The sequence below is a fragment of the Sesamum indicum genome, linkage group LG4 (assembly GCF_026168435.1).
Source record: "Sesamum indicum cultivar Baizhima isolate 11 linkage group LG4, ASM2616843v1, whole genome shotgun sequence".
In the NCBI taxonomy this organism is placed as follows: Eukaryota; Viridiplantae; Streptophyta; class Magnoliopsida; order Lamiales; family Pedaliaceae; genus Sesamum; species Sesamum indicum.
The window spans coordinates 1359112-1374829 of record NC_142660.1 but is presented as its reverse complement, the minus strand read 5'-3'; the positions used below and the strand labels follow the sequence as shown (position 1 = coordinate 1374829).

The 15718-nt window shown below is 34.5% G+C and overlaps 2 protein-coding genes and 1 long non-coding RNA gene across 4 annotated transcripts; 1 reads left to right on the top strand and 2 right to left on the bottom strand.

Moving 5' to 3' along the window:
* Positions 1-7897: 7897 nt before the first annotated feature.
* Positions 7898-9558, bottom strand: LOC110011880 (uncharacterized). The gene is made up of 2 exons (XR_002286985.2): positions 9021-9558; positions 7898-8598 (listed from the first exon to the last, which is right to left on the bottom strand). It is a non-coding gene; the product is annotated as an uncharacterized LOC110011880 (long non-coding RNA).
* A 147-nt stretch (positions 9559-9705) lies between these two features.
* Positions 9706-12310, top strand: CKX1 (cytokinin oxidase/dehydrogenase 1). Its single transcript, XM_011077061.3, has 5 exons — positions 9706-10577; positions 10898-11025; positions 11105-11365; positions 11453-11715; positions 11802-12310. The coding sequence occupies exons 1-5, from the start codon at positions 9929-9931 to the stop codon at positions 12124-12126; spliced, it is 1626 nt and encodes a 541-aa protein (XP_011075363.1). The 5' UTR covers positions 9706-9928; the 3' UTR covers positions 12127-12310.
* Positions 12311-12326: 16 nt separating this feature from the next.
* On the bottom strand, positions 12327-14678 carry LOC105159855 (uncharacterized). Of its 2 annotated transcripts, none has more exons than XM_011077060.3 (3): positions 14450-14678; positions 13356-13448; positions 12327-13287 (listed from the first exon to the last, which is right to left on the bottom strand). In XM_011077060.3, the coding sequence occupies exons 2-3, from the start codon at positions 13384-13386 to the stop codon at positions 12668-12670; spliced, it is 651 nt and encodes a 216-aa protein (XP_011075362.1). In that variant the 5' UTR covers positions 13387-13448; positions 14450-14678; the 3' UTR covers positions 12327-12667. The 2 variants fall into 2 exon arrangements, with proteins under 2 accessions (XP_011075362.1, XP_011075361.1); XM_011077059.3 differs by having other exon boundaries at positions 13356-13434.
* Between the last annotated feature and the right edge of the window lie 1040 nt (positions 14679-15718).

The following is a 15718-nucleotide window of genomic DNA, read 5'->3' as shown; positions in this document are numbered from 1 at the left end:
CTTGAGTTGTCATCTATGTAATTCATGTAGAAATCAGTATTGACCTGAACATACAGTTATACTTCATTTTAATTTTGAGCTACATTATAGTACTGTTGCGGAGTCGTTTCTGGACAAGTTCTACAAGTATCATTGCTAACCTGTGAGATTTGGTCATCAACTTGTGACAGGTGAGAAAACCATCACAGTGGTAAGAGTTTGTCATCCGCAATAGCTATTATCTGACGTAATAGCTACGTTATTTTCAGTTGTGATTGGACGTTTTATGGACAGGGGAGAGTCATGATAGTTTGCCATTGGAGGCAAGATGGAATTCCACTTAGTTATCCATCTATACCAAGAATTGTGGGAATGGGTGGTTCTCAAGTACAAAACTTATTTAAGACTTTAACAAAGGCAGTGCACTAGTACTAGAGGAATGGGATAGATCTCACTCTTAAATCTGTATGATGTGAAAATCCGTGATAGTTCAGGCATATATCTGAGTGATATAGGATGAAATGGGTCCTTGAATTTGAACTCTCTTAGGCTCCACATCGATGAACAGATTTGGAGTTGAGTGAAGGACTTTGGAGAAAATTGAGTTCATATTAAATGAACTTGAAATCCATCCTAATGCTACTAAATATAAAAAATAAAAAATTGATTATTTGAAATCTTTTTTCACATAGTATTGTTCAAATATGTATAGTGGATTTATTATTATGGATTTGAAATTATTAAATGCGAATACATTGATCCAAACACAACATTTGAGGAGTTTAGGCCAAGTTTATTTAGCATACCTTATAAGATATTTTTTAATTTATAAAATGCTAGATTTTATTTTAAAATTAAGTTTGTGAAGCTCTAATATGTTGGAAATAACAATTCTATAATTAAAATTGTCAAAACTGCAGGAATTTAGATTCCAATAAATTAAGATCTCTTTATGTATTTTTCTTGAAAGGAAATTATAAAATATTATATTCTAGGGATTTGAGCTCATTCCTATAACCATTCGATATAACATTGTTTGACATCTTATAAAAGCTTATAAGTTCATTCAAACTTGTTAATACTTGTTAAACTAGAAGTAGTATTGGATATCAATTATATCAACTAATTCAAACATATTGACATTTGACATGAGTAGGAAAAGGGAAAATAGTTTCCAACATAGGGGGATATGGATATGCTCACTATATCATTGCCCAACAAATGTTCCATTGCCAACCACATATTACCCAAGGAGAGGAATCAAAGAACCATATAGACATGATATCCAAATCCCAAGCAACCTTATTTAGATCATTGCTAATGTAGGATATTTTGGGATAAGTTGACAAAGACATCCAACTTTTGGGAACTCATCCACGTGGCAACATGCTAAGCTATTGTTGGGAGCCCCTCTAGACCAAGCACTTGGGCCTTGTCATGTAAGTGCTGGACTTGTAAGTTGTAGTGGTCATAATTAGGATGGCCCATAAGCACTAACAGGCCTCAACCAACTTGCAATCGTCTCAACTTTTCAGATGTCCCTTCAATGACTTCTGAATATCTGCTGTTGCTGATTTGATAAAGTGATTAATAGACGAAGTGATGGACAACGAAACTAAATCACCATCAAATAATAGTGTATTTGACCTGAGAGATTGATAAAAGTTTTATGTATTTTCAGTTATCATAACTCAGTATAGTAATTGACTGAGAGGTTGATTAGGGAAAGATAACACATACTTAAAGGAATCTTTGAACTCGAAAAGGAGATATAACCAATAACTTTGGAGTGATTCAAAGCTTATTTATGTGGTTATTTGGGTAAACGTCTAGTGGTTCTTGAACTCCATAGTGTAACTTAAGAGTGTATCACATAAATTATTCAAGTACTGTATATTAGCATTATGCAGTAAAGGTTGATAAGTGCAAAAACATTATGATCCACTTCACCAACGTATACCACTTACAAATTACTTGACACGTGAAAAAAAGCGTACACAAATTTTTCCCTGTGTGTGAGAAGGGGTGGAGGGGGGGGGGGAGAGAAAGAGAGAGTTAGTATGATCTTAACCATATATTTTTAGAACCCTAAAAAATGGAGTTCTCTGTTGTACTTTTAGGGGGTCTTGTCAATGTGTTCTCCACTCAAAAGAATAGCTTTTGTGGTGAAGAAAAATGAAGGATGAAGGATGGACATTCTCATTCAATGGCCCGCCTGCTTATACTCTTTCTTCATCTTCATTTGCTTATGATTTAACTATCTCTTACTATTTATTTCTGAAAGGGTCAAAAAACTATTTCCATGCATGCATCATTATATATATATATTTATATGAGGACTATATAATTTGTATTACTTTTGTTACCACAAGTTAACATTGTTCTTTCCATATTATAATTGCAATTGAGATAGTTGATTGTCTTTCCAATAGGATTGCACTTCTTTATGATATCATCAAAATGGATCATTAATTTATAGGGTTTCTAGCATATATAAATATGTGGAACCTTGACCCGCTGCCGATGTAGATGCTTGACAAACATACCAAATAATATATCAGTAAAGATATATTAAATGGTACTCCTTATATTAAATGTCTCTAAGGCTCTAACACAAATTCAATACGTATGACCATGCCTAAAAGCTATCACATTCACAAAGTTGAATATCGGAATAAGACGTCTCTCTCTCTCTCTCTCTATATATATATATGTATATATATCTCATTGAGATTAATTGGTTTGCTACAGTGTTACACGTATTATGAATTGTGCAGTATTATCCTCGACATGAACATGTAAAATTTTATCAGATGAATGCATCAGAGTGATGTAATAATGTTATTTTCTGTATGTTACTATAGCTTAATTATATATTCAAGAAATTAACTCTCAGGTAAATAGCATCTGGGTCATGAGATACTGAGTATGTGTAAATGATGATAGCATAAAGTGAAATGATAATATATAGATGACTCATCAGTTGTAAACTCATCAAGTCAGGTAATACCCAAACTCTTTCTTCTTCGTAATTCTTAATAATGCATGCATGTGCTGAAATCATAAATCCTTATTTGTACATAAGATTAATTGCTCATGCCCTCAAATTTGAGATCGTCATTTTTCTGTGATTTTGTCATGTCCATCAGTACTCTATGCATAGAGTTGGTGTCTCTATCAGAGTGTCAACTATGAACTTTCTTCTGCGACATATTAATTTATATCAACAACTCATGACCTTAATTAGTTCTCAATGGCCTATCCTCTTTGGCTACTGTTTGGGGCACCAGCAGTCATTAATTGCATCTAAACCCTAGCAGCCACATCTATATAGATGCTCCATTGGAAATTAATGCAGCTCTAATGTGGCAAGAAAATGACCCTCCATCACCAACTAATTAATCTTTCCCTTAAGAGTGTGTGTGTGTGTGTGTATAGTGTGTGTATAGATGCTCCATTGGAAATTAATGCAGCTCTAATGTGGCAAGAAAATGACCCTCCATCACCAACTAATTAATCTTTCCCTTAAGAGTGTGTGTGTGTGTATAGTGTGTGTATAGAGTAGAGAGAGAGAGAGATAGAGAGAGAGAGAGAGAGAGGAAGGCAGAAAAGTCTTGAAAGAAGGCATTGGATTTCTGTCAGGCGTGCCCTAAAAGCCATTTTCTTAGGAGCTTTTCATGCATTGCATATATATGTATGTAGAATTAAAGATTTTATGCTCCTTAATTAGCCTCCACAAATCTGATATATATGTACATTCATGTGATGGACACTACTCGTGAAAATGATGAGTGTGTTGATATCGAAAATGAAGCATGAAGATATAGATGTGGATCATGTTCCATTACTCTCTTGCTAATCCTCACTTTGATTTTTGATTAATTAGTGGTGGGATACCCACTAGGTACCTTCTTTGAATCTTCTTGATTTATGCACACCACATGCATTTAGAAAATTTCATACTGTAACAGAAACATACAAGTGACTAACGAAAGCATATATATATATATATACACACAGAGAGAGAGAGACGGATATGTAGTTTTAGTCTCCTTAACTTTCGTCCTTCTTAGGGCGGAACGGGCTTTTAATTTGGTCGCATTCATATAATTTGCTTAATTCACCCACCAAAAACCCTAGAAAAACCCTAAAAACATATTATATGCCTTTCTAGCTTGTAGATAGGTAGAGCACTTGGTACTTTTCTTGACTTATTTGTTACAACTTACAAGTCTATGAACAAGTGGTGGGACAAAAGCCAGTTACAATTGCACATGGGAGGATCACAATTGATGGATTTCAATTTTTCTTGACTAACTGAACTAAAAAGTGAGTACGAATTGAAATTGAGAAATACCATATTGTGGACACCGAAAATGGCATCACAACATTTTCTTCTTCTTGTGGAAACATTTCAACCTACCTAGGCCTACTTAACTAATTACAACTATATATATGTATGTATATAATTAATTACAACTATATGTGTATATATATAGCTAGGTTAATGAAATTTAAATCTCATTTATCATTGGTCCTCAAGATAATTATAATTGTATATGTATACGTATAGTAAAGGATAAATATGCAAAATGCAACTTTTTTTTTGACTTAATAATGTAGTGCCTTCCACTTTATTCCACTGAATATCGAGTATCTAAGTTGGTGATTATTTATTTAACGTGTAAATAATTACTTCATTTGAAAGTACTTTATTCCACTGAATATCGAGTATCTAAGTTGGTGATTATTTATTTAACGTGTAAATAATTACTTCATTTAAAAGTACTTGGAATGGTTAAAGACTAGGGTTATTTATTATCTCTGATACTACTTATGTACTTTTCTGTATTATATTCAAGAAAATAATCATAAAAAATACTCGATCTGTTTTAAGTTTATTGTTCCCGTTTTCTTTTTTGGACGTGCCTAAAAGCAAGATTCTGCTTGTATAGAGTTTAGAATTTTCTTAAAAATATATTATTAGTAACAAGAACTTTATTTTAGTTGTGGGTGATTATTTATTGGAAGGTATAGTTGCAGTAATAATAAACTCATTTTATGTTAAAAGAAAGAAGCAAAAGTTAGAAATGTTGACAATATACATAATGAGGAATGGAAAGAAACGGCAGTAGTCCTTAACGGCTAGTAAGTCTATGCATGTGCAGGCAAAAGTCGGAGCGAGGGACAGAAAGGACATTTGATTGGAGTGGAATGTAAAATGAATAGGGAACATGCATCATAACAAACAATTATTCTCGTGTTTCTCAAACAATAATTGAAGTGAAAATATGTTTACTATATATATTTATTTGACACTATAATTAATATAGAATACAATCTTATTATATTAACTAATTGAAATATTTTCTTATTAATATATATTTTCCACTAAAAATATAAAGAAACAAATACATATTTTTCATTGAAAATGAAAACATAAACAGACCGACTTTTTTCACCATTCATAGACCAATGTTTTTTTTTAATGAATAACCTAAAATTGCAATTTTTCCTCATTTTAAAAAGAATACATGACTACAAAATGGATTTGTCAGCAACAAGTATCTAATTTAATTTTTCAGAATTCATATTGGGAACTTTTAAATATTTTAGTTTGTAGATAATTAATAGAAGAAAAGGAATTAACAGTATGAACACACAAATAAAAGATGTAAAACCCAAAAATTGGGCTACCTATACACACCAGAAAGATACTTTAATTTAATGGATACTTTGCAACAAAGACAAGTGTTAGGCAGAGTAAAAACTCTTTAATTTGCATAGTGAAAAAGTTGTGGTTTACACTTAACATCTCTCTTTTTAGTTTTTCTTTTTTAATTATTTTGAGGTGGTAATTAAATAATAATTATATCAACATCTCAATAAATTGAACAATACATCAATTTCAATCAATACATCTACACAAATAAGAACTACACATTTTCTAAAATAAAGCATTAGCATTCCACTCGTTTTCAAATATAATAAAACGATATATAAATGCTTTAAATTTGGAGGGTTTATTGTTATTGTAAAACAAAAAAATTAAGCGTATAATTAATAGTTATGTTAATTGTCAAACAGATGGATCAAATGGTGAGACATAATAGTACATTTGCCAACTTCCCATGTCGACGTAATTGACAATACAATCAATATGAGAACTCCAAAAGTATAAAAATGAGAGGAACATTAATGATCTTGCAACTTGCATATTACAATTTCTTGTAAAAAAAAATGAAGTTTTGTCTGATGAGAATCTTATTAGCATATCCAAGTAAAGGTGCATAGTGAAAGCAATTGGTTCTTATCTTCAACTTGCAAATTAGGGGAAAAAATAGATGTGAAGTAAGTGGGGGTCAGGAAAACTTTTGTTCGGATTAAATTTGATCAAATCAAACTAATCACAAAACAGGTGTGCCTGCTATTGGTCACTTTTCCTGAACTATTCATCAATACACAATAAATATATTGCATTTGCTATATAATTAATTCAAATTTAACAGAATTAGGTTTGGGCTAGTGTTTTCGTAGAAGTTAGAAGAAATAATAAGTGATCATGGACGAGACAAGCTAACAAAATTACTATTTATTTTATAACACTTGTAGCAAGCAATGAGGCTAACTACCTACCTCTTTGGGGAGTAATACTGGTAAGTGATCCCTACACTGTTATTGCATAACGTGTAATTGCACGTAATTTTTTTATTTTTTGAAAATTTACATCCAGTACATTTGAAATTTATTTTCGTGCAATAAATAAATTTTTTTATTAGTCAAAATTCACCCCATTTGTTAATACCAGCAAAATTATTTCTAGTTGACTTATTACTGACTTATTACAAGTCAAATAAATATATTTTGATCAAATTATCTTTATACATTTTCACACATTAATACATGTGAAGACCGCTGCGTAATTAGCCCTGCTAATAATGTTTGGTGGGATTGATGCTGTCTTATTTATTGGTGTAGCAGGTGAATCTGGTAATTGATCTTGTTTCTTTTCCAAATATGAGTGGTGCTTCTTCACATGACATCTTTAGATCAAATAATACTTCACTCTTTAATCGCTGCCAAATTTCTTGGCTCCTATCAACCTCAGTCTAGACAAAAATGGATAGAGAGGGTGAACTATAATATATGTGTATATATATTAATTTCTTGCACAACAAATCTATTATTACGGTACATTGCTTACGTTGTCGATAAATAATTTGAAACCATATAAGATCATACAATCTTGGTTTTATATTTATACCATCACCAACTCCTTACGTTTTGAACTTGCAAAAAGCATAAGTTGTTGCAATATTTACATTTTTTTGTTCTTTAGATTTGCTATCTGCCAATTTTTCCGGATCTCTAACATGATATCGCAAAGAAAACGAGATCAAATACGAATCAAACTACGGAAAATAATAAGAAGTGGCTCTATGATATTGTGGTTGTACCTTTCTAATATAATAAAATGTATCTCTTGCAAGTACAGAAATCTTCTTACCATCACTACATGGATATCATACGTACACCCAACCTAACCACAATATACAAGCAATAATACAACATCGTACTATAACACAAGACATGTCATAAGATGCGTTATACTCATTCTACATTGTTGGTTCATTTGCATTGTTAAGCAAAAAAAAGAAAGAAAGAATGAAATTTAATGTTGATAAATGTAGCAAATTCCCAAGTTTCGACTACGACCCTATGGTTTAAAACTATTATAAGGTTGATCATGATACATACATCAGTATTTATGTATCTATATATACGTGGAAGCAATACATATATACATTGAATATATACTTGTGATGCGACGCGCGGAACTTCAAGTACATGTCTGTCTTAGCACAGGCCTATCTTCAAGTACATTGCGTTTTGAATATCAGCTTACACATGTGGGAAGTAAGTCTAGCACATCAGCAGCACACATGCTGAGGTATTTTATTACATATGTAGCTTTATGAGACCATGCATAGTATTGGACAGTATGGTATAGGGTGAATCATGTGTAGTACCCAAGTATGTACAACCTACGTATTTATGTAATGGAAGAGTAGTGTAGTTGCTGACAGGCTAAGGTGGCAATAATTCTAGGAAGTGATGTAGCATGAAGCCTTGTGATGCTGGGATCAAAGACTCCAACGACAGGAGGAACTGATAGGTAACTTTTTCAGTGTCTCCTACAATGTCAGACAGTCTTCTAACACATCCACTACTTTCCCATTTTATTTTGTGCCAATGCCACCCTGTTCAAATACCCCAGGCCCCTACATAAACACACTGCCATCTAAACCCAATAAAGAAAAATGAAAAACAAAAAGAATTCCTTGTCCCGACAACACGTAAATGTGAAACAGAGACATCCCTGTCAAGATAATGTAAATCTCGTGGTTTCTGTGTCGTTGTCCAAGAAACCATGGTGAGTGTTGTGATGACTTCTTGAGAGAGACCTGTGACGGGAGAGAGATCTAGAAACGTAAGATAATATCATCGTCCCATAGTAAGTAAATGTTAGTTTTGATGTCTCCTGTCATAGTTTGGTGCCGAACTTCCATATCTTGGGAATAACTATAAGATCAGTCTTTATGTGCATGGTCATGGACCCTGAAAAATATCGTCCACCGACAAGAATCAAGTACCGATCAAATGGAATCAATGTCATAATTCAAGCAGGACGACAGTGTACAAGTTCGCTTCCAAGAGAGAAGCAAATAAGCAAACACGAAATTATGCAGTCGGACGTAGTATGTGTCGTCCAGTATTTCTGTCTATCATCAAGATGCAAAGAATCGAGATGCTGGAGAAATATGCAGTTCCCGTTTCAGTTAAAGTAGAATGACAACACAAATCACGGGTCCAAATTATATATGACGCGAACGGGAGTTTGATGCAAATTGATCAGTAAAATGTTGATAAAAAATGCTCTCCAACACAATCTACAGAATCTTTTCTGCCTTTTAAGTTACTTTTCAAGAAAAGGCAACAGAAAGAACAAATATTAGGCAGGTTAGGTTGGCCAAACTTACATTGGCAAAAGAAGCTAAGGCCCAAAGAGGAAACTGACTTTCTGCTTCACATATGACTCTGTAACAAAGTGGCATCCAGTAGGGGCCGCCCGAAGTTTCCACTCTCCTACAGAAACTAAAATGCTTTTCCATAGAATCTGACTGCGCATGTGCACACGATTTCCATTTTTCTTTCTTTCCCCCCTTTTCTTCTTTGTTCTTCTTGTTTGGGGGGTGGGGGGTCATCAACTGCAATACAGAAGGTGACATACAGTAATATATGGACAAAATTTCGACAACTCTGATTAAATCCCAAGGAGTCTCTCCTTACAGAATAGCTATCTCACAGAAGTAAATACAGCGGGAATTAACCGGTCATTGACAGATCATTAGCAATTTACAAGGGTGAAGGAAGAAATCAACATAAATCATAGTCCACCACCAGACAAATAGTGCATGCATTACAACATACAGAGTCATCTTGCACAAATAATGAAGTCATAAATTTCCCGAAATGTGAAAAATCTGGTGACTGGTCCAGGTGTACTAATATATTTGCCGAGAATAGCCCAAGAAAAAGTAATGTAATCAATAAGACAGTGACCAAAAATGAAAAGTTTTGTTGTGACCGTGGGAAGAAGAAAGATGAGTAAATCTTCTTTTCCTTGTATAAATATCTCCACTCAGAAACTAAAGGGTGGCCTAAGAAGAATCCTCAAACACCTATTGCAAACAAAGCACCATCATGTGCAGTTTCAAGCATCTCTTGACGGCCTATAATCCATCCTTCCCTTTAAATTCTCTTCCACATCATGCACTTCAGCCTATTCTCCACCACTCCATTTAGTAGATTCACAGAGAAAAAGAAGCCCACATAAAAAGAAAAACCTTTCGACATTGCCCTTTCAAATCTCGGAAAGTTGTAAGAAATGTTCTATGCAGAATCTCATAGCTTCTTCAAACCAAGAACCATAGCTCTGCTTGTATTAGTTCTCTTACTTAGTTCTATGATCGACAGAAAGCAACTTTCTTCTAACCACCCTTTTGTCACCCCTCACACCATTCAATCAATTGTTCACTCATCCATAGCCAATATGACATTTGATGGGCACTTATGTTTTAACGACGTTCAATATGCAGCAAAGGACTTCGGCAACAGATACCATCTAATGCCATCGGCAGTTTTACACCCAAAATCAGTTTCTGATATTTCATCCATCATAAAATATATTTTTGATTTGGGTCTAAGTTCAGAGCTTACAGTTGCTGCCAGAGGCCATGGGCACTCCCTAGAAGGCCAAGCACAGGCATACCAAGGTGTTGTTATCAGTATGGAATCACTTCGAGTGCCAAAAATGAGCTTCCACACTGGAAGAGACCCCTATGTTGATGTGTCAGCTGGAGAACTTTGGATAAATATTCTGCATGAGAGTCTTAAAAAGGGACTGGCGCCAAAATCATGGACTGATTATCTTCATCTCACAGTTGGGGGCACTTTATCAAATGCAGGAATCAGCGGGCAAGCTTTCCAACATGGACCCCAGATCAACAACGTCTACCAACTAGAAGTTGTCACAGGTTAGTTATGGCCACACATGCATATCAAATGTTCTTTTAGATGATAGGTAGTGCCTGAGGAGATCATTAGATAGGAAGGCAAAGATAATTTGGACTGTTTGGTATGCTGCTTAGGATTCAGAATTGTGGATTGAAATACCGATCCTTACTTATTCAAGAATAAGTATTTGTCAAGAAATGGAGTTCTACAATGAGTTGCGTCAGAACGGAATTATTTTAGCAACTGCAGCCTGCTATATTGGCAAGAATAGTTTCCCAACAATTGAATTCCTTACAAGAATCAGAAGGCAGAATGGACTAATCTTAATTATTCCGTGCAGGCAGAGGAGAAGTGGCAACTTGTTCAGAGGAGCAGAACACTGATCTCTTTCATGCTGTGCTTGGAGGACTAGGACAGTTTGGTATCATCACGCAGGCTAGAATTGCGCTACAACCTGCCCCTAAAATGGTGACTACATTTACAATAAATTACCTGGACATAAGAATTTCTGCACAGGAATCATCTCCTAATCTTTGTCTTTATACAGGTTAAATGGATAAGAGCACTTTATTCAGACTTCTCCATATTCACTAAAGACCAGGAGCTTCTAATATCTTCTAAAAATGCATTTGATTATGTAGAAGGGTTTGTCATTATAAATAGAACTGGTTTGCTAAACAATTGGAGATCATCTTTCAATCCCAAAGACCCAGTTCAAGCAAACCAGTTCACTTCTGATGGTAAGATTCTGTTTTGCCTTGAAGTTGCGAAGTACTATAATCCCGAAGAGTCGGAGTGTATTGATCAGGTAAGATTTTTTAATCCATTGTTTACTTCAAATACTCAAAATTTATTAGAAGGTACTTATTCTTCACCTCCTATACTTGGCATGCAGGAGATTGAAACCCTGTTATCAGCATTGAATTACATCAGGTCCACTCTCTTCCAGTCAGAAGTTTCTTATGTGGATTTTCTGGACAGAGTACATGTCTCTGAAATAAAACTCCGGGAGAAGGGTTTGTGGGAGGTGCCACACCCATGGTTAAATCTTCTTATTCCAAGAAGCAGCATACATGAGTTTGCCCAAGAAGTTTTTGGAAATATTCTGAAAGATACCAGCAATGGTCCTGTCCTGATCTATCCAGTCAACAAGTCGAGGTATTAGCTCTCAGATGAATCAATCGCTAAACATGGTTTGACTATTCTGATTCAGTATCCAATTCCAACTCATTCTTGTGTCACAGGTGGATAAACTCAACATCCTTGATTACACCTCAGGAGGATGTTTTTTACCTGGTCGCCTTCCTATCTTCAGCGGTACCATCTTCCACCGGAAAAGATGGCCTGGAACATATTTTAACACAAAACAAGAAAATTCTACACTTTTGTGGAAGGCCCCATCTCGGTATCAAACAGTATTTGCCCCATTATAGCACTCCTGAAGAGTGGAAAGCTCATTTTGGTACTCACTGGGAAGTTTTCTACAGGAGAAAGTTGGCTTATGACCCACTGGCAATCCTAACTCCCGGACAAAGAATATTCCGGAGGGAAAAAGCCTTTGGGCTATAGTTTCCAAGAAGTTGAAAATTACTTAATATTAGGGCTCTAAGAAGACAGAAGAAGCCACTTAAATGTATATACTGCTAGAAATTTTGTACTACCTGTTTCAGATGCAGATCGACATGCGCTTGCCTACTTTAAGAATCTTACCATTGAAAGTATGGAGAATAATGTATTTTAATTGCTACATCAACTTCTAATCTCAGATATAAAGAGAAAATTATGCTTTTAGGGCTTTTAAAATCTTACTATCAGAAGTACAGAGAATCCTTGAAAACTTAAGTCTTACATTCACATCGACAATACAGTACCAAAGACATCAGATATCAACATCAAGCTAATGCCGGAAATGCAGCAAGTCACTTGTTGCATTTACAAGTGCGCACAAAACTTGATGGCATAGAATGATTATTTGGGAGTAACTATGTCCAAAGGAAATCATTCAAAACTCTAGTACAGTAGTCACAAATACAACCATGAGGAACAGGACTTCAAATCTTAGGGAGAGAAATACCAGAAGAAACCAAGTCACTTTTGTAACCGCAATCACTCACTTTGCTTCACTATTCCAGCCAAGGCCAGGCCGATTGATTTCTTCGTCTAAACCTTCATATTCTCGAGCATCACGAAGATAGGCCTCAAAATCAGTAAAATCACTAGCAACTGGAAGGAAACTACTTATATTATCTGTAGCCCCAAAGCCTCCAGCCCGTATCATTTCATCCGAAGTAACAGAAGTTTCCATATTTACTGCTTCAAAGGCATCATGCTCCTCAGCATTGTCAATGTCTTTAACATGAACTTTGCCAACTTCCTGAATGTCTTTTGAAGGATCAGATTTTCCTCCAGCAATTTTATCTACTGCATCTTCATATCCCTGAACTCTTCGAAGGTGGTCCTCAAAATCTGTGAAATCACTTGCAACTGGGAGGAAACTACTGATGCTGTCAGAAGTTCCAAACCCTCCAGCCTGCATAACATCGTCGGCAGTAACAGAAGCTTCCATATTTACTTCTCCAGAAGCATCCCTAGGTGCAGAAGCCTCATGCTTTCTGAACATGTCAATGTTTTGGATGCCTGGAGAAGGATGAAGTTGTTCTTGTAGGTTTTCAGTCATGGCCACCTCTGAAACATCATCACGCCCATGATTTGAGGTGATGCCACTCTTATCTGTATTGGAGGATTAAATAATGAAGAGAACTGCAAGATGAAATCCATCACAAAAGACAACGAGATACCTTGCGCATCTTCATTCAAGCCAAACTCCATGAGTGATTGCTCTCTTTTGCATTTGCTGATAGCAACCCCTTTCTCAATCTACAATGAAAAGGCTATCAAAGCTAAACTCAGAACTAGGTAATTATGACAGCCAAAAATATGAGGTTGTATTAGCAATATACTCTTTAATCCCTTAAGCTATAATGTTTTCAGTTCAAGACTCAGGTCGTTTTTCAAAATTGCATCTCAATAGTATGAACCAACAGAAGTTGGCAGTTCTTCAATCATAAATAACTCAGGCTAAAAATGCATCGCCCAATTCCATTGCTGAAGCACACCCATCCTTGAGACCCCAGTATAATATTTTCTTTGTCCACAGTTTACCATTAAGCTTATACAATCAGATTTACACTTAGCAACAGAACTCTTTAATGATGAGCAATGATTTATCATCAGGAGCACCACTCAGAGCAAACAAGCAAGCACAAACACACTATAACTAGCATACTTAGGGATAAGAAGTCATTGTACAAACAGAAGTAGAAAATGCAAATAACATCAACTACATTCCCCTTGAATATGTCTTGCATCCCAACCGTCGAGGTGATAGTACTGCTCCTGCAATCTCTCTCGTGCAGTAAAAAACTAACTCAACTGGCTATTTATCCAAACACGGATTTTAAACTCTCTTTCTTTATTGGAAGCCCCATCCAATTTCAAACTAAATTCCCTTGAAAGAACTCTACCTCAAAAACCAACCATCAAAGTGGCAGGCCCAAGACCATATAAACCACACCTCAACCTCAACCTCAACCTCAACCTCATCACATCAATATGAATCCAGGTCCCATATCTCGCATTTAGAATCATAACACAAACCACGCAGTGTCAACACCACTCCACTCCCCACCCCCTACACATAACTCAAAACTAACAAAAGATATTCCATTAAAACAATCTTCTGGCCCAGGAAAACACACTCCATTCACATCAAGAATCACAAAAATAAGCAAATTAAAGAAAATGACAACTTCTCCAACGATAAAAACCAACGGCGGAAAAAGTACACACTGCAAAGACACATAAATTAGCTACCATAACCAGTAAATATTACCTTTTCGAATGAAAAAGAAAGCTACCCCACTTCCCAGTAAAGCCGCAGACTTCTTGATAACTCAGTAAAATTCTCGATACCAAGCTCCCGAGAGTTGTCTGGTCTATGAATTCTTTAGAGACAACTGCTAGCGTGTTAGACACGTGGCTCGCGTTTGTGCGATGCCACCGACGTTTGATTTTCAAGTTATGATCAATTCTTGATTTCTTTGTTGTCTCATAAAAGAGTACTGACTGCTAAGATATTTGGAGTGGTCTATTTGGGGCCTGTTTGGTTTCTATTTAAAATTTTTAATGTTTGCATGAGAATAAACTTTATTGGCAAATTATATTTTTGGTCCCTGCAAACAGCCACTTCTTCATTTTTCGGTCCTTAATATTTACGTGTCATAATTTTGAAATATTTATAAATTTGGTCATACCATAAATTAGGGAATAAATTTGTAAAAAATTATAAATATTAAAAATAAAAATCATGACACGTGAATATTAGGAATCAAAAGTGAATAAGTGGCTATATAAGAACAAAAAATGTAACTTATCCTTACGACAATACATTTCCTTTGTTATTTTTCATTAATATTATTTATAAATATTTTCAAGATAAATCATTATTTGATAATTAATTATATAAAAACTATTATACAAGAAATTATTGTGACCTTGAGAAAAAAATAAATTTTTAATTTAATTTTTAAAAAATTATGATATAAAATTTAAACTCTTGAATCTAAATTTAAATTTTTGCAATCAACTTTTAATATCTCGAATAAAAACAAACAAATATCATAAAAATGCATAAAATTATTTATGACCTATAATTTTAATTAGAGCAATATGAGTATATATAAGGACCAAAAATATACTTTTACTCGGAACAAGATTTATGATTCCACATGAATAAATATAACAAGAAGGGATAATTACACTTCTTTATATTGAGATTTGTTGTAATTACACGTAGACTTCATGTGGTTTGAAAAATTACATTTTACATTCATGAGATTTGTTTTCATCTAACAAATAAGTCATTTCGTTGATCAAAATTCACTGAATTTGTTGATATTAAAATAAAAAATGATATTTACTTATGATTGCTTATTATTGATTCGTTATGAGTCAAACAATTTTTCTCAGACTAAAAATACCCTTATAAAAGTGAAAATATACCTCCTCACATGCATTAATGCTTCAAAATGTATGAGGGTAATTTGATTATCAAAATATTTATTTGAACTGCAATAAGTCAATTGAGGGTATGTGTAGATTT

Coding starts and splice junctions, on each gene's coding strand:
- CKX1 (XM_011077061.3), top strand. CDS start 9,929: ATGTTCTATGCAGAATCTCATAGCTTCTTCAAACCAAGAACCATAGCT. Junction 11,366..11,452: donor AGTCGGAGTGTATTGATCAG/GTAAGATTTTTT, acceptor CTTGGCATGCAG/GAGATTGAAACCCTGTTATC. Junction 11,716..11,801: donor TATCCAGTCAACAAGTCGAG/GTATTAGCTCTC, acceptor CTTGTGTCACAG/GTGGATAAACTCAACATCCT.
- LOC105159855 (XM_011077060.3), bottom strand. CDS start 13,386: ATGGAGTTTGGCTTGAATGAAGATGCGCAAG. Junction 13,288..13,355: donor CTTGAATGAAGATGCGCAAG/GTATCTCGTTGT, acceptor CCTCCAATACAG/ATAAGAGTGGCATCACCTCA.